Below are 20,241 nucleotides of genomic sequence, written 5' to 3'. Positions count from 1 at the left end.
TTGGTTGTTGGACAGATATTCTGAGAAAACAGTAATGTTAAAAAAGGTGTCACCTCAGGCTCTGGGTACTTGTTATAAGCATTTTTCTGGTATTTCATAGACAAAACAATGATAATTCATAATGAAAATGATATATAATTGCAGCTCCAATATACATTTGTGTCCATTTGAATGTAATGAACAGCACAATACTAAACACAATGTGTCTGCACACACAGAGACACACACACACACACACACACACACACACACACACACACACACACCATCAGTACTCTCGGTGTTGGCAATGCACGCGACTCTCTCCTACTCAGCGCTCGCTCAGCCTCAGATGGCCCAATGGGCTCAGCTGCTCCCTTACAGATGTAGCCACTACAGTTCCTCTCTAATACGGTACGCAGCCCATCAATCACAACCGTGCTGGTGGTGCACCCCATTCCTCCAGGTCCAAACAGGCATCAGTTAGGAGAGTCTACCAGTGACCCAGTTTCCTTGAGTGTCCCCTGCTCCTCCCTGCTCCATCTTCTCCAACTCTGACCCGCAAATCCACAGCTCCTGACCAGAGGAGAGAGCGCTGGTGTCCAGGCAAAAAAAGAGGATCCAGAGAGGAGAGCCAAGGAGGGCGGCTGGAGGAAGAATTCATGTACGCACACAAACAGAATCTCACTGTAATTCCTATGCTGCCCCGGTCCGTGCTCGTAGGAATACCTCAGTCAGCAGACGAGATCCAGTGAGTAAGTGAGTGAGAGGTAGAGCAGAGAGCGAGGGACGGGGGGGGGGGGGGGGGACGGGGACGGGGGACGGGGGGGGGGGGATGAAGGATGCTGTGTGAGCTGCAGCTTCAACCAATGCTGAGCTTCGGTGCAACGCAAGCTCGCATGTGTATCTGTCTCACTCGCCAAGTCACTTGCTCATTCCCCTCTTGAGCTACGATGTGCATCTCTTAATGCGTTCCCATTTTCATCCTGTTCATTTCAACATGTAGCATAATGTAGATTTGATCTAAATGAATTAATCCCTTTCATTTCTTACTCAACAAATCGAGACTCCTTTTGGGAGCCGGATGAATAATTGTGGAATAAATGGGTTACAATAAATGTGGTTATGTCCAGAGGGAGAGTCTGATTCCATGGTCAGGCAAACAGCAATATGGCTGAATGCTTATTTAGTTCAGCTGAGAAACCAGAGCCACTAGCAGAAATGGATGAATCGCATTCAATTAATGTCATGCCATATGCAGTAGAAAGCATTATATGTTGCAAAAACAAAAAAGCAAAATCTGTTATTTTGTATATTAAATAATTCATGAAAAACATATTAATGAAAAATACTTTACTGCAATACAATTAAATCTGGCGGAAAATGCTGTGATCTGACTCACGTCTCAAAGAAACCTCTGTTTACAAAACACATCAAGGACATTGGAGTATTTAAACCTTTTAGGCCTAGAATACATCAAATAGGGAGGCTTTTTTCCACAAAAGATTAGCTGCTGCTTGATCACGAGCTGGCCTTTCTGCCAAGTACACAGATACATTGGGAGTGGAACAACAACATTTTTATCATACACAGGCTTTTTAAAATGCCAGGGAATGATTCATCTGCCACTGTGGCTTTTGATTCAAATGTCTCAGGACTTCAATGGAAGGAGACAAAAGCAGAAGAAATGAGGAAATGAGTCATACAAAGATGTAATCTTGAAAAGTGGCTGAAAAAAAGAAAGAAATCCCTTTCCTGTCTCTATAGTTCATCTTTCTGCAGGACACTCGCAAAAGACACTTTTGGTTTAATGTCGACCCTCTGGTTGTGAGGAACACGGGGTGGAGACAAGGGAACAGGGCAGTGTTCATCTTGGTTTATTCATCACAGTTTTTTCCCTTCCTGCAAGACGCACACTCAAATACTCCGTATGACCTTAATGGGAATGGTAAAACATAAATCCTGTTTGTCACAGTGGCATGCACTTGCTGTAGCAATACACTGGCATCAGCTGGGCTAACCTCCATTACGCTTAGTAACAACAAACATGGAATCCTCTTTTTAGTGATCAACCATAAGAGAAACATTTGCCATTTAATAAGTTACATTAAAAGGGGCTGACACAGACATACCCATACAAACACATCCACACACATGGAGAAAGTGAGGGGATCCCTCACATCATGATAGTGCACTAAGCAATAAATGCTTGCACGCATTCCTGCTCGCCGCCGAGTTAATATTTCAGTAGTGCCTGACACACTGAACTACATTTGAGTGTACGATCATAGAAGAGAAGAGAAGAGAAGAGAAGAAGGGAAAGCAGATGCTGGGGGAGGGAGGGACAAGAGGTTGATTATGCCTATTGGTTAATTAGGAAATACATCTCCTCATTGGTTTATCCCTTTTCTCACACCTCGGAGCAGGTCTCCGTCCTCCTGTCGCTGCAAAGAGGGATTTTAGGCTCACTATGTAAAATAACAAGAAGCAATCTGGTGTAAAACTGGTGAAGCTGCAATGTCATAAATCTCCTTTCTGAGGCGGTGTAGGAAAGAAGAAATACAGATTTTCTTTAAATGTGAACTCTGTCTTTTTTTGGAGTGCTGAATACACTCACAAGGCTGTGTGAGCCCAAATGTGGTCATTGCACTTAGTTTGAATAATATGGACATAAGTGACACTATTGATACAACTCTGTGTTACAAAATATTCTGTCCTAAGATAGAAATTCATAAAGTCCGACTGAAAAAAACCAACTGTATTTGTCCCCTCAAGAATTCATTATTATTTTTGGAGGAACTCGTTTTTAATTATTGTGCCAGTTATTACTAAGAGGATACAGACTCAATAGGAGCCCGACAAAGTGGACAATGATGCACGTCGACGACAGCAGACATTGTTTAAAGTCTAACAGCTGGGGATCATAAACCGTTTGCTCCGAGGACATCGATGTTTGTCGTCCATGTAAGGACAAGTCTGCAACAATGCAAAGAGGCTGAGACAACCCTGCTCTCAGGGTGTGGTAACTTGATGGGAATTAAACTCACATTTGTTGCATCATAAACAAAGGTTGTTATTGTTTTAGTATTTAGCCTCCATTTCATGAAGACATTAGAGACCGGGAGGCTTTTATATGATATGCACTTAAACACTAAGACACTATGACATGAAAACATGGATTGTTATATGCATGCATCCTGATTAAAGGGGAGGGTAATATCAAAAGTAGTCCAGACCAGACCAGGTGGCAATTCTTGCAAATATGACAACACAAATATGCTGGGAAAAATGTATCCTAATAGAAATTGAAAGTCTTTCAACACAAATGTGTGATTCAAGACTTTAGGGCTTTAAATCAAATGTACTTGTTGGAAGAATGCCCATGAGGAGCTACAGCTGGATAACAAGAGACGGATGAGCATGGGATGGCTGCGACTAAAAAGTTAAAATGATTCAGTGGCATAGGCAGCAATCTGCAATGCTCCAAAAATGTTAAACCAGGAAGTGTCTTGTTGGATCAGCCAACCATTTAGCTACTTGTAATCCAACCTTCACCATCACTCTCCATATAAAACCATCTTGTGAAAAAAGGGCAAAATGCCAACAGAAGGTTTGCTTGAGTTTCTGTGCTGTATTCTGAAATACGGTTCAAGTAAACTTTACTGGTGATGAATTATTAGGGTCAGACTGACGATGGCTGAGTCATTAGGTGTAGCAGAGTTCTGTCTCACATGGTACACATTCCAGGTCCCTTGCACAGCCAGAGGACATCTACACTGTGCACGTCTGCAGCAGACACATTAAGTGGTCCTGTAGCCTCCAGCAGTACACCGTTGGACTGCGTCAGCCAAACTACAAGCATGAGTTGGAGGTCCGGGAAAGGCTGCAGTGAGAATGGGCGTAAAGTGTGCAGATGTTCAAGTGTGAACATCCTCTGTGGGATGTGGAAGCTGCCGCTCAGCTCTGCTCAAAGCTGCAGCAGCTGCAGAGGAGATAAGAGCCGGTCTGAGACGCTGCTGGTGTGTGGAGCTGTATGGATTACTGCTGCTGTCACGACAGGAAGGCTTCCCTTCCTGGCAAAGGATTAAGTATATTACACTTAACACCAATCCATTTTACAGTATAATGACAATTGTGCTGTTGGGTTTACACTTTCAAAAATCATAACGACCTATATAATCAAATTATAAATAATCATATATATCATTCATTACATTATTTTTAATAGAGCTGCAAATGACAATTATTTTCATCATCATTTAAGTACTCTCTATAAAATCTCAAATGTCAAGTTTTGTCCCATCAACTCACCAAAAACCAAAGCACCAGCTGACTGATATATAAATGGAGAAAAGCAGCAAATCCTCACAGTGGAACTAGATAATATTTGACATGATTTGCCTCACAAAAAAGGATCCATCATCAAAATAATGTTTTACATCCACTGATTAATTAAGAAACTTTCAATCATTGCACATATTTTTCTCCACATGCCAAAGTGCATTTGAGATTAATAAAGGAAATGGAATAGTACATGCAGTATGTTCTGTATTTCCAATATCATTACATTCTTTTGATAATTTGTCATGAAAGAGATATCTGCACACTTAAGCGAGCACCTGCCAAGTTGAAGATCCTTCTGACCGAAATCTCAAATAAAGTGTACACCTCATAGATCTAAGTGCGTGGATATCTCTGCTCAGAGTTGATACTTCCAGCACCTTAGATTAAGCCGGGTGGAGCAGTGCTCATACTTCATGACATAAATCATTCGTTATAAAAATGATCTTCCCCTTAACTCAAAGGCTTTTTGTCTATACATTATTGAGTCAGGTTCTGCCCTCTATTCCACTAAAATGTTTTACTTTTGGAGGTTTTCTGACTAATGTACCGTAAGTGTAGAATAGCACTGATGTTAGATCACATGGTTTGACTCCTCGGTCAATACAGATGTGACATCCTCAGAAACCTCAACAGTTGCTCTTCTTCTTCTTCACTTCGAGTGACCGGCCACAATCTGTTGCACATGGACATCATCAGTGGACCATAGTAACCCCCAAATAACACCACTCACTAATACAGCAAATTCCAGCTGTTATCAGCGAGTGGTGGGTGAAGCCAAATGAACAACATCAAAGCCAGCACATGTGGACAGAAAAGGTTCAGCGGGAGTTTCCCCTTTCACACTAAGGAGTGGACGATCCTCCACACAACAAAGAAATGTCCCTGCGTGGCTCAGAGGAGGAGAGGGGAGTTTAAGAGGAGTTGGCATCTCATCTGAGGAGCTTCTCCGGGACGAAGGTCAAGTCAGCAGCTGGCCCTGGTTTCCATGCCCAGGGTCTGCTGTGGGGCTCAGCAGGGTGTGTGTGTGTGTGTGTGTGTGTGTGTGTGTGTGTGTGTGTGTGTGTGTGTTTGTCCAGAGAGAGGCCACAATGTGGTGCACCACAGTGACATCACACACATATCCAGCAGTGTAGGGCCATAAAACAGGCAAGGCTCCCAGCTGGAACTCTCTGGGGACTCAAAAAAGGAAGTGGCTGTTTCCTGCTGATGTCTGTGTCTGTGTGTGCGTGTGCATGTGAACGTGTGTATAAACGCTGCCATAACAAAAGCTGCCTCTCTGCCCACTGTCCTTCAAACACAATCAAAACTCCTAAACACTAGAGAGTTTTGGGGATATTTGGTCGGAGTAATGCTGACCTCTTCCAAAGTCCAACAACACAAATGGAAGTAAAAACTGAATTGAAGGATTAATCCTCGAGAGGACATTGAGAGTCACAAGTCTGCTGCTTCCTGGAATAAAAGTCTGAATTGGTTTCTCAAGAGTTTAAGAGAAAGGTTATGTGGGTACAAACATGGGTTCAGCTAAAGATAGGCCTAGAATGTCAATAAGCCAAATGCTTCACATTTTAGATGCAGAAGTTTACAAGCCCCAAATACTTCCCACATAACAACAGATTGGACTGAATAGGACATGATTCATGCAACAAAGAAATGGATTCCACTTAAGCCTCCCTTTGACCTGGAGTTGACACCAGGTTATTCTGTCCCTCTTAGAATGGTACAAACCAAATACACGAGGGCCACATCCTCTTCCTTTTACTGGATATTTTTGGATGGTTTATGTATCCCAGGAGAAGAAAATAACCCATTTTCCTGAGGGGTACTGCTTCCTGTTCTTTGTAAGGGGGTCACCAGGCACAGAATAAGTATATGTTGCACATGCACGCACGCACGCACGCACGCACGCGCGCGCACAAGCACACACGCACGCATGCAGGCACGCACGCACGCACTAATAGATGTTAATAATGAAGCAGTGCCTTTCCACAGCAGAGAGGGACTGAAGCAGTGCCAAGCCCTGAGGGCCTGTAGTCACCATCTTACAGTTAAGTTACCTCTGCCAACTTTGTTTTGGCTTCACTATACACAACACGCCATTAAAAAAGTTGCTTATTCAAGCTGTTAGTGCATTACAAAACTGATCAAATTGCATATTTAAAATGACCCCTGGTAAATAAAATGCTTTTCTCAGGAAGGTGGATGATAACGTGCTGCACAGCCACAGGGGAGCATTAAAGATTAAAAATAAAACAATAATTGGAACAATTCAAATCGCATTTCAGCTGACAGCAGAAAGTAGCCAAACAGCCACATATGTATATGCACATTAGACCTACAAACACAGAGCTCTATGCAATAGTAACATGTACAACAGCTGATGAATGCTGTCACTGCCACCTACAGGCACAAGATGATACTACACTGAAAAGCATCAATTACAACAGTTATTCTAAGATAAACTCTAAGTAGTAAGAAAGCATAGTCAACGGATCCAATACAAAATCCTTCTCCTCACTCACAAAGCCCTCCATAATGAGGCCCCCTCCTACCTCACCGACCTGCTCCACCACCACACTCCATCCCGTCAGCTCCGCTCCTATTTATTTTTAAAAGTCCCTATTTATTTGTTTTACCTGTATTTTAGCTATTCTTATTTATTTATTTTTAGCTTTTAGGATGTTTTAATTATGTGAAGTGTCTTTGAGTATTATGAAAAGCACTATATAAATTAAATGCATTATTATTATTATAGTCATTCATATATATATATATATATATATATATATATATATTCATTAAAAAAAAAATTAAAAAAAAATTATATATATATATCAATAACTGATAGCAACAAGAAAACAAACAAGCTTCATGTGTTATGTACGCAAAGTCACAAAACTCCTTCAGTGTAGATTGCAGTGATGGTATTTTATTCAGTGACTGTGTGACGACATACTAAAAAAATAAATACAAAGGATGAACATTTTCTTCCCTGCACTCAGATTGACTATTGGTATAATGCAGCCATTGTTTGTTACATACTCGTCATTTCCAGCAGCTCAGTGTGAAAACAATCGTTCCCCACACTCGACACGCTATACAGGAAGCAGATAGAAGCTATATAGACGGACTCTACGGGAAGAGAGAGTTAGTTTTTTTCACAGCCCTAAAAACTCATTCAAAGCCCAAACAGAGGTTGAACTGCTTCCTCCTAAGGCTAACAGGAGCTTGGTGATAACACACTCACACACGATGACTGAACTTGAAAATATTTTTTGTTGATGCCCTTTCAGAAGAAGCATGTTTAGCACCAAGTAAAAACATGTTCCCTCGATGTCAAGCTGTCACCACTTGTTGCGGTGGCTGATTTGATCCAAACAACCCTCGCCAGGTCAGTGGCAAGAATCCAGGTGTGAAGGAGGTACGGGAGGGAGTGATGTCATCATGTTCAGGCTCTGACATGCAGCATGGACGAGAGATCCTGAAACAAGCCCTTACTGGCCCGACGCGAGTCAAGAAGAGGCCCAGCATTGTTTTAGAGGCTGCAACTAAAGTTACAGCACTTTCATGGATCATGTCTGTGTGATTAAGAAACATTTCCTGCTATTAAGTGTGCATCAAGTAACTGATTCACAAGCAAAACATTGTTATGACAGCATATATTAATATTGATTCACAGAATGTAGATTGCAAATTAGGGCGAAACGGATTCAAGTTATGGCTCGCATCAAGAACCTGATACGGTTAACTGACTGAAATATAAGTATTTAGAGCCACTTATACATTATACGTATACCACACACACACACACACACACACACACACACACACACACACACACACACACACACACACACACACACACACACACACACACACACACACACACACACACACACACACACACACACACACACACACACACACACACACACACACACACACACACACACACACACACACACACACACACACACACACACAGACTTAATAAAGGATGGTCATTAACAGCTAGATTACACATTAAGTATGGCTTGTTCAGGGGGAAAAGAGCAATCAGCAGTTAGGATTAATCCAAGTTCATTGCTTTTTGTTTGGAGCAGCTCATGGATAATGTCCTCAAACAGTCGGAGGAAACGGATTTACTCAAATAGCCCACAAATCCCGCAAATTGCGCAGAACACTGAGCAGATTAAATACAAGTTGCTGCCTCACAGAAGCATGACACTGGATGCACATCATGTGGAAGGTGTCAGGTGAGGGAAGAAAGGGTGAAATAGTAGGAAGTAATCTAACGTGCAAGGCATTCTGGGAGGGAGGTGGAAGTCTGAGATGTAGTGAGAGAGTGGATTAATCTTAATAGCCTCTAAACTGCACAACAGCGTGAGACGGGATGTAATGCGAAAGTGGAACCAGAGACAAATGGGATGAGAACAGAAAACGGAGGTAAAGAAATGAGAGAAAGAAATGCAAACGGTGATGCATCTTTTATACATATTCATTTAAAATAGTCCAACCATTTCTCTCTGGTTTGGTAGCGACTTGAAGACGCCGTGTGGCAGGGAGACGGGATGGGGATAATTGTGGGGGGGGGGGGGGGAGGCAGGAGTTTGGGAAAACCGCAAGGTTCATATAATCCCAGTTGGCTCTTTGTTTGTAATCAGTGGAAATCCTCTTGAGCCTGGTTCAATGAGCGCTGCTGACAATCAAAGGAAACAGAGGATAGACGAGGAGATAAACGCATGTCCCTGCACCTGCACCGCTAAAGTGGCAGTGGCTTTAACCGTAATACGAGATGACACAGCTCCCCGGGGAGGACGCAAACCGAGGAGCCGTTGTCCACGATGGCCACTGCACAGAGAGCAAACTATTTATTTGCCTTGTGCAAGTACAGAAAAGTGGTTTGTGATGGAAAATGCATCAATCTTGGCGATGGGTGACATGATGACAGACATACAGTGAGACGATATAAAAGCCATACCATAATGCACATACGTTGTGACAAAATTGGATTTCAATACGATTTTGGGATCGAAGTGATTTGATTTAATTTGGTGGGTTAGCTCAAAATCAGACATTACTATCTGGTTATTTTATCCATAAACCACCAAATATAGTGATATGGCAAAACTAAATTACATATACAAATGTATGGATTTTATCAATATTTCTCACTCCTATTAGATTCAATTCTTTGATATGACAAGTTAGATATACAAAAACATGATAAGAAGAAATCCGCTTGATATAGTGATTATTATGCAATAAGATCTGTGGAAATCATGTTATTTCTGATGTCCTCACGGGATTATCATTGCAATCGTTTTTGAAAAATCCAGGACTGGCACACCGCCTTTTTCTTGTTGTAGTTATAGTTTGTTGGCACTGACAACAAACCCCACCCCCCTTAGAGGCCCCCTCCCTTCCTGACAGAGGAAACACATGTCATAGGATATATCCCTGCTTGACTGGAACAGTCAATATTGAACTGCTTATTTTGTCTCACGGCCTGTCGGAGTCTTTCATGGCAAAAAAAAAAGAAAAAGAAAACTGCCGAGACTGTTGTTAGCTTTTTGAGAGATTTAACTGGCATCGTGGATCAATACCACAGTGTGGCTGCTATAGCAACCAAGATGGATTTGACATTTCCGAGACTCGAGTGAGTCACTTGAGACTGCATTAGCATTAAGAAACGGAAAAATGGCAGCAAAATAGAATACAATCTGAATCACTAATGACTTTTGTTTGTCATTTAACACACACACACACACACACACACACACACACACACACACACACACACACACACACACACACACACACACACACACACACACACACACACACACACACACACACACACACACACACACACACACACACACACACACACACACACACACACACACACACACACAGTCTCAGATCACTTTGTTCATTATTAACAAGTGTGATTAAGAGCAGGCCTTCAGGCGCACAGCCACACTGCTCCATAAGCACCACAGAGCTCAGTTTATTTATCCATCCAGGAAAGAAACCCTGCTACTGTGCAGCGTTCACTTATTTCAGCCCAATCCTGACACACAATGGTAAGTCCCTGACAAACAAACAGGGCGCAAACATAAACAGCTTTAGCCCCAAGGAGAGCTCCGTCTTTGCAGAATCAACTAAACTCTGATTACCACACTCACTTGAGTTCCTGCTGTGTAAGACTTTCATTTATGTCTTCAAGCTATTGCAGTTTTCATCCCTCATTTTTCCAAATGTCAGCAGGTATAATGGCACATGGACAGATTTTTATCAATATATACATCTCAGTGGATTTGTTAATTTAACCAGACCTCATTTGGGTTTCGTGGGCGGAGAGCGCACAATGGGCTTGTTTCAGCTTTCAAGAGCTCAGCTTTTCATGGACATTTTTTCTGAATGGGTGACAACTCATCGAGATATATTTGTTCATCGGACAGCTCGTCTAAACTTGTGGGTGCTCAGCTTCGCACAGAATGACTTACTTAAGTTCAGCTCTTAAGGGGCACTGTAAAGATACATTGCATTGTGCAACAGTAAGAACTTTATTTAAGAAAGATAAGATTACACAAGTCTAAAAATGAGAACAGATTTCTGTCGCAGAATATAACTCAATACTCATCTCATGACCCCCCCCCCCCCCAAAATTTATCTTGTGACTCTGAGGGGACCCGACCCCTAGGTTGGGAACCTGTGGACTAAACTACCCAAAGTAATTCAAATGAGTTCCACCTTTAAAACAGCAATCATTGCAATATATTATAACTCAGCTAAATAAGACATAAACATTTTTTTCAAATACATTTTGTTCTAAACACTTCAGTTTCACTTTAGCTGAATTCTTACTTTTTCTTAAGTAAAGGATTCGAGTACTTCTTCCACTACCATTTTTTGTTATCATCTCAGAAGTCTTCCCACGAACAAGGTGAAACCCTGTCCCAGAAACACAGAGTTATCTGACGGCCACCTGTAGGTTGTGCCCCCCGCCCCCTCCCTCCCTCTCTAGCCTACAGTGTGTCAGAGTGAGGAATGCCAGCTATGCAGCCAGCCTGGTGAAAAGTCATTACAGTTTATCCCCTCTGGCTGTGGCAGGTCCTACCCACACACTGCACCGTGCACAAAGCCACACGAATTAGTAGAGAATGTAGTCTCTCTTTAATGAGGCTAGCAGCATGCACTGTGGGAAACGGGGACACATCATAGAGACGGGTAAACTCCACATTGAGGAGCTCTTACTTTTGTCCCTTCAACTATCTCAATGCCCGTTTAAGGCGTGCCAAACACGCACAACAAGGATGTGAAGAAGAGGTCAGTTGTAACGTGAGTGTCTCCAGCATCAAAAGTGAATTGCAGACAATGAGCCTGTAAAGACGAGCTGCTCAACTTGGTCCACAGAGCCCTGAAGCCGCACTAACGCTGTTGCACAGAGCGCAGTTGGTGGTTTATTCAACGTCTATGAATATTGAACGTGACCAAAATTGCGCAAACTTCGACAGTACACTTTATTGGGTTCCCAGCAACACATCCACCAAGTTGGACAGTTCTTGAGACGTGTCTAGGACATAGCCCCAAACATACGTACATACAGAGAGTCCTTGCTTTATAGTTAGATAATGATGCATTTACCCAACACTGCTTGGGTGTCTTGGGTGAATACAAATAAGTGCCCTAAACTTTCATGGAAATCCCACATTAACGATAACAACAAAACTTTCACTTTCATCTCTGCAGTCAGACAGCAGCACAGAGCAGGGTTCTAAGTAGTTCCCCAAACACTTCACAGCAGCCGTGTATCCTCAACACAAAACAAACAAATGCTTCACAATCATGACCAAACGCATCCAATATATGCCTCTGATCTGCGTCAAGTGATACTTGAATGGTGAATGTTAAAACACGGCAGTATTCTCCTTTAACAGATTGGTCACACAGGCTCTAAATCTCAGAACCGGAAGCTAGGATTTCTATTGGCTGATTGTATGCTAATCCACCCCTCTGTGTTACAACACATCCACCATCCGCTGGTGCTGGCGTAACCGGTGTGGCGAGCGTGAATGGGAGGTCAGTGACCGCAACGAAGCGATGTCAGAGCAGATTGAACTACTGAGAATGTGCCGTTTGCTTGACACTAAATCCCAGGAGTCGCATCAATAAACACACAGCTAAAACAAACAGGTGCAAAAACAACTGGAGTAGGAAGAGTTTTCTTAGAATTTCACCATAATTCTCATTGGTAATTACACTTAAAAACCCACAAATGTCGTATTGTCAAATCCCTAGAGCAGGTTAGCATGGCTAAAAATAACACACGTTTATGAGACAATACCAAAGTTCAAAAAGGCTGAAAGTACTCGAGTGTAGCGCACATCAAAGAATCAAGTCAACTGCACATTCGTCAAGTACAGTGAACCTCCGCTCAGAGGAAAAGGCAAACCCTGGAGTTGGCAGGGATTAAAGAAACAAAAATGGAGAGAATGCCATCCATTGGGTTGGAAAAAATAATGACATGGTTAAAAGTGTTATACAGGATACCCTCCAATCTCATATATGTCATGGTAACAGCAGTGTTCCCACAAATTACAAGTCAACGGTCAGTTGCAGTGAAGGATGGGAGGCACACATTACTTTTATAGACAAATCAAGGAGGCTCAGAGAGTAAATGCACCTCACAAAAAAACAAACACACAAGGACTTGAAAGGAAATGTGCTAGACATTAGTCTGCTCTTTCTAGACATTTCCCCGTCAGCCAACAAGGATGTGTGGTTCACTCTCCAGTCAGGAGTGCTGTCGTGCTTTTCAGGCATTAATCCCATGAGCTTAATCCGTAGGTGCACCTTAAAACAGCATGTGTGCAGAGCAATTATTTAGCCTTTGGAGCTTAAGGCTTACCTCTCACCCATTAGCCAACACTCACTCGGCTCACTCACGTGATGTACATTTCTCTAATGGACTTGTTCACGTGTGGGCCGGGCGGTTGCAATGGTGCCATTCATGTGCCTGTTGGAAGCAGCTTGGGGTTCATGGGGACTGTGCCATGTGGGCCTGCACTCCCTCGCACAGTTAGGATGTAGGCGAGGCCGAGTACTATAGTGTCATGAGAATAAACTGCGTCTCACAGGCTGTTCCCAAAATAAGATGGATGCAGATGGACAACGTTTATGCATTTAATACCAACCCTTAATAATACAACTACTCAATTGTGTTTCTTTTGTAAAACAACTGGAGTTAAATTGCACATCTCCGTCATTCTATTGCATTTTAATGTGTTTGATAGTCAAACATCTTGTGAACAACAGCTCAAAGAAACTCTTTGGTCTTAACGAAAACATGATGCGATCATATTAAAAAAATCATACTGTTGTGTTTACAGAAGTTAACAGATAGAATGTAGTTGTATACACTACGAGCAAGAATTTTGACCCGGTCATGGATCTGGAGCCGAGGTTAGAAACCACTGCTTGTATGTCAACTGTTCGCCAAGTGAGGTCCCAATTACTGTAACTAGTGGATGAAAAAGCATTCAGATCCTTCACTGCAGTAAAAGCACTAATACCACACAGATGAAATAATGCACTACGAGTAAAAGGGACCTCTACACCTCCACGTGTGGATCTCAGTTGTGCGGATTTTGACATCGATTTGCCTTCATAGTGTGCCCTGCTGACTCAAAGATAGCAGCCGTAATGGCTTGGAGGATGGAGGCAAAGCAATGCTCCACTTGCCTTGATGATGATGATGATGATGATGTGCTGCAGTCATGGCTCCACAGCAGGATTTGAAAGGAAGTTTGATTCAGATTGATGCGTTGTAAATGTATGGAGGGATTCAGACTGTTACAGAGCAGCGTTAAAGGCCTCCATAATATCGACCACCCAGCAGCTCTATTAATCCTCACTATTCTCCATTTGGATGGATAAGATAGCGCGGCAACTAAACACATGTTCAGAGAGAACGAGGGGAAGCATTCCAGCCTTCAAAACAAACTTCACTTCAGCAACAAGCCTTGACTTATGAATTATGAATACTGTTGGATGAGAGATATGTATACATGTTCTCAGGAGGTGAGTGTAAAACATGCACTCGCCAACTGGAAAACACATACTGGCCAGGCTCTTCTGTTATGGTGACCTCCTCCAAAACAGCTCTGCTCTATCAGGGAGAACACTCAGACCGTGTGGGCGGATTACCAGCGAGCCCCGCCTAAAACTTCTGGTCAGCCCGAATACAGCCACAGGAAACTTGCTCTATCGAGTAAACGACAAGAAGATGAAGGACAGGAAGTCATGGGCACTTCCTGTTCAGGCGAGCAGGATGGAAACATTTCGGAGTCTTAGTGGAGTGGAGATGGTGACAATGATCTTTTTTCTGTTTTGAGAAAAAGTCCACTCTGATATTGATACTGCTAACCAAGCATGGCTGCATCTGGGAAAATCCAGATATAAAATGAGACCATTATGTAACGACCATGAAAATCGGTATCCAGACGTGGATGCCTGTGTACACTGTTTTTTTTTAATGTCAAATCGTAGTTACTCATTTCCCACGCTGAGTCAGGAAATTGTTAAATAATATCGTTATGTGACCTCAAACCAAATATTGGGATACTGTCTTGGCCTCAAAATTCATATTGAACACTTATTTTGATATGAGGTAAAAAATACATTCTGGCACATACTGTAAGATATACAGTATATATACACACACACACATGTTCAGCTGTCCCAAAGAGATGAACCAAGTGCAATTTATGTTCATGATATCTTATCATTTGTTTTGGATCATTGGATCATTTGATTGGCTCCTGCTGTACATGATGTGGACTAACCAGAGGCAGTCAAGGCTGGATGAAGGAAATCCCTTCAGTTCTTCACAAAGTGCTCCATAAATTATCTCGACCTTCGTGTGCCCAGCTGAGAAAAGCTTCCCACCGGAGTGGCAAATCTGGTTGAATATAACCACAACGGCCCAAACCCAAGCAGACACATGTTATAGTGAGTTTGATGGGTGTGTTTTATTTCTCACTTTCCATGAAGCCATTCGCTCTACAGGCCAGGCACAACTGCTTATGTCTGGATCTTGTGAAGTTTAAACGTTTCCATTCCAGTCAGTATTAACTTGAAAACGAGAAACAATAGGAGACTGAACAATAGTGAATATTCATAAACTATATAGCAGCTGACAGGTGGAAAAGCAGCAGAGCTTGATGGCTTTTACGTCATGTCTCTTTAGATGCCAAGAGGGGACTGGAGCCACGTTACCCCCTCCACCAATATATAGTTTACCTTTAAGTATAACACAAAACAACAACATCAAGCCTTCAACATTAGTTCAATCAATACCTCTCTTTCAACAAAAACTGAACATTATAACCTGTTGTATTGGACGGCATAGTTTTTTCTAAGTGTACCTAATAATATGGCAACTGAGCATTTACGGGTCATTATTCAGGAACATGCATTTCAGAGGCAACGTTTTACAACAGAAGATTATGTAGAGCAAGTTTGACAAAGTCTTGTCGGTTGTTATAACAGCAACACGACTTTATCATGTAATCACCGTGAGACAGTCTAAAGCTTCGTGGTTTATACATACTGAAGTCAAACTTGGAAAGTTTGATATCTTTTTTTGTGGAATTTTCTACCAAATGGCAGCAAAGTTCTGGGCTTGTCTAATCCACAGCATATTGGAAAGACAGTCTCTTAATGCGTTCAGTGGTTACTAGAGCAGCCTCATGTATTATTGACCCATTCAGATAACTCATCTGCTCTCCCATCTCCACCCCCCTGTGTTTGTTCTTCTACCATTTAGTATTACAGGAACAGAGGCGGCTTATGCACCCTTTTAGGTCCAATAGTGACGGACAGAGGAATACAGAGAGAGGTCAAGCTGCTGAGGCCTCACAATACTGACAGACCAGCCATTTCCTAACTGGCAGCACATGTGACAGCCAGCAGAGTCGGCTCCCGGCGCACAAGAGCTGAGAAGTTCTTTTCTTGCAGTTTTGGCAGACCTAGATCTACTTAATTGGTGAGTGACATGACTAAGAAATCAGGCTTTTCTCTGCATGACAGGACATGACTTTAACTCAGTTACGATCAAAGAAGGAACATGTTCCGTCAAAACCAGTTGAAGAAAAAAGTCCCTGTTACACACCTACACTCGAGGTAATCCTGTGATTCCCACGTCTTGGGAAAACGTACAAAACCTTGAAAAGCCCCAAAAGAACAGGTTTGCATTCGTCAGCGATCAGATCGAGAGGGCTGACGGACGTAGGGGGGTACTGCATCACGTGAAGCTGAAGGGAGGGGGCACGGTTTGAGATCGCTGCACAAACTGCATCTTCTATGCAATGCATCCGGAGCTCATGACTGGAACTGTTTGACTTGAGCAAACACAGGCTAGAAAATAAAGCCTGTCACGTGATGCAGGAAGATGCGGTACAGGTGGGGGGGGGGGATTATACGCATGAAGGGGGGGATGAATGAACTCTGCTTGTTGATGTAGATGTTTAACTTGTTGAAAGTAGAAGACGGGAAATGCTGTGTCCCCCCCCCTCCCCCCCGCACAAAAGGCATCAAAACTATTTAGCTTGAAAACAGGACTTTAGTGTCTGACAGCGAGGTTAAGCAGCAACATGCGTGCTCTGTTTATAGTTTTCCATGTTGTCAAAATTCAAATGTTCTTTTCTGCAGCACATGCGAGTGTGTGTGTGTGTGTGTACTGGCCATGGGCGGATAATGGCATCACTCCTACATAATGACACCCATCTGGCCTCCAGCTCCCTTAGGTCAGGCACATAGCAGGAACACTGAGGATCTGAGTCACCATACACATAGGCAGTTAGGACTATTGATTACAATTACACAACTGCCCCCCCCCTTCCCTTCCCCCAGCTGTTTCATCCACTCGACTTGTTACATGCCCATCAGCCGATACATTAATGACATTTACATGCTGCCGAGTGCAGAAAAAAAAGGCATAACAAAACTCTGTAATAGAGAACACTCAATAATTGGTTTTAATTCCATGCAAAGGAAAGTTGGATTGGCAGCACCCTGTGTTATATCGAAGTGCAGCACCAGCACAACCATTTCAAAGCTGATGACAGCCACCATGGAGCTAATAGTGTTCCCAGCATGCCTAAAGCCTGGAGAAACAGAGGGATGGCTCAGCTGAGAGCTCTGGCCTATTACAAGCCTCTCCGCTCTCCACTCAAACAATAAACAAAGAGGCTCGAGCAAGTGTGGGCCTTTACGAACGTGCAAAAAATTGTTGGAAAAGGAAGAGAGCGGCTCAGTGCACTTGACCAGTAGGCATGTATGTACTAAACTGTATTTTATAATCTAAATTACATGTTTCTGGGAGTTTAAAAAGAACAGAAAAATTAGTGTTTCAAGCTGAAACAACAATCTGAATGTGTGACAACAGCTACAATACCCTCTTTATATCCCTGGCACAGATCCCTCTATATTCCTGCCGGAGGTATTTACATTTTTCATGGAGGAATTAATTACGAGTTGCGTGGACAGTGGTCTCGTGTACAGTCACATTCTTGTCCCACACGACTGAACAACACGGCCATATGTTCAATTCTACAGCTCACATATCCAGAGACAGGGCCCGAGGCGTAATTCCCCTGAAATCAGACTGGTTCCCCACAACCTGAGTCAGAAGTAGACAGGTATTTGGTGTATTAGGGATTACTGAGTAGGCCTACTGAGTACAGACAAAAATCAAATCCCACAAAGGTGACACAAAGTGACTAAGTACTATGACTGCCTCATTCAAATGTTTCTGAACCCGCCCCTGCACATATCTGGAGATAAGTTCATCAACAAATGAACTGCTGGTAGCCTGCTGATACGAACAAAAACAACAAAAAATCCAGCGAGAGATTCTTCAAGTAAATTAAGCCCTCTATAAAAACATGTTGATTTCCCAACATGCATCCTTGTATCCCATTCTGGTCTCCTGCCTCCGGCATCTCTGGCAGTGCACCCGAGTAAGAATGAATAAATAATTTGAAGGTGTGGTTGGATGTCTGGGATCCTGACTCAGGATTCCATTTCCCTGACGGAGAGCCTGGACACGGTGTCTGTTTCGGTTACCTAGCAACTTCTTCCAGGAAAGCTGGAACAATCAGGAGGGGCACCAAACACCCAACACTCTCGGATGCAACGAAAAGGGCCGACTCCTTTTTCCTCCTGAGCTCTGTGGAAAACGGATACTGAGCAGGTAGCCTATACTACAGGTCCTCGTTGCCCAGATGTTCCAAAGTGGACGGTGAAATTCAGCATTATCTCACTGTCACTGGACACTTTTTAAGGTGTCGGAAGCATGAAATGGAAGCCACATGCTTTCCCTTGAGAGGAGGCATTATGTCATCTCAACGGAACTGATGCCCTCAATGACACCAAGCGCAAAACACCTTGATCAGGCACTGATTCCAGGAAATAAGACACTTAGAATACATTAAACAAGTGAGCCTGAAAGTGAACGTTTTCAACAACAGTCTGGCATTTCAACAAAGTGCACAAAATTAAATTGATGTACAATCAAATGTAAGCAAGAGAGATCGTTATATTGTGCTATACCAGTGTATGCAATAGTCCAACTACAATTTTACAATCTCTCTCCCTCTCAAACAGCCTACACTTCATAATATGACGTTTAGTTCTTAACCCAGAAAGCTCAAATGTGCACCCACAGAGCTGGTCTAAAGTCAGCTGGGTGAGGATGAAAGAGAAGGACTTCAACGACTTTGTGGCAATTAACAATGAGCACAAACGCCTTAAAAGATAGTTTCAAGGGCTTTTTATAAAAAAAAAGGTGCAAACCACCCCCTTTTTTTTTTTAAATTATCACTCTGCCAGTCACACACCTTCATTCAGCCGAGTTGTTGCTGACAATATTCCAAAAAGCAGCTCATTCTCAGGTTCTCAAAAATGTTTAAAAGGCCCGAGGACACTGCCCACGGTGGCATTAAGTTGGAGGAGGAGGAGGAGGAGGAAGAGGTGGAGGGGTATTATGGTGTGTAGTCTACTCACAACTAGCACGGACGTCCGAACCACCTCAGAGACACTCTGCCTGAGTTCCGCCGCGGTGCCGGGTTTCCCCAGACCCCGTGTAAACCTCCTGGTCTCCGGCTGCGCTGCAGTAGCCATCGTCTACTTTGCATCAATGCCCGTTCAATCCACAGGTCACACGAGCGCGTTGTTTAGAGCGAGACCATCACCGGGTTTATCCGCCTCTCCCCGCGAGTGAACACCGCGAGTTGTGTCATGTCGTGGTGTGGCTGCCGACTCACTGCTGCTCGGGTCCAGTACTTTTACGTCCTTTTTTTTAAAAAGTCAACGCGTGCTGCAGTGTCCCGCTGCCGTGTCTTCGTCTATCGGATTTACTGTTGTCATAATAAAAGAACTACTTGAAGAAGTGTCTCCTTTGACCATCCGTCGCCGGACAGGAGGTGTGTGATCTGGTGGCCTCCTCCGCGCACTCCGCCCCTCACCGGGTTTAAAGGCCCGCCCACCGCGCGCGCTGCGAGCTGCTGGACTTTGGACCGCAAACTCCGCCTGAACCAATATTTCACCACCACCACAACGATCACAACTCTGGAGGGGCATGTTTCTAGAGTTAAAACTAATTCATACACAATTACTCAGATTTAGCACCAAAACTGCGCGTTGATGCTATAGCACATATCTTCTTGATATTAGAAGGGACATTACATTACATTACATGTCATTTAGCTGACGCTTTTATCCAAAGCGACTTACAATAAGTGCATTAAACCATGAGTCCAATGAGACATTTTATTTTATGAGAAGATAGAGAAAAGTAAATAATACGTTGCAATGAACTGTGTACATTTCCCCCCAACCCACATACACAAA

The 20,241-nt window shown here is 43.0% G+C and overlaps 1 protein-coding gene across 2 annotated transcripts in view; it reads right to left on the bottom strand.

Moving 5' to 3' along the window:
* Positions 1 to 19,808, bottom strand: part of zmp:0000001200 (dedicator of cytokinesis protein 9) — a 70,535-nt gene extending 50,727 nt beyond the window's left edge. For both annotated transcript variants that reach the window (XM_034561391.1, XM_034561395.1), the window contains exon 1: positions 19,396 to 19,808. In XM_034561391.1, coding sequence (XP_034417282.1) covers positions 19,396 to 19,512 — 117 coding nt within the window. In that variant the 5' untranslated portion in view covers positions 19,513 to 19,808. The remainder of the gene's footprint in view (positions 1 to 19,395) is intronic.
* Positions 19,809 to 20,241: the final 433 nt, after the last annotated feature.

This window comes from Cyclopterus lumpus, chromosome 21 (assembly GCF_009769545.1).
Source record: "Cyclopterus lumpus isolate fCycLum1 chromosome 21, fCycLum1.pri, whole genome shotgun sequence".
In the NCBI taxonomy this organism is placed as follows: domain Eukaryota; kingdom Metazoa; phylum Chordata; class Actinopteri; order Perciformes; family Cyclopteridae; genus Cyclopterus; species Cyclopterus lumpus.
The sequence above is the reverse complement of the archived record's forward strand: the minus strand, read 5'-3'. Positions and strand labels throughout refer to the sequence as shown.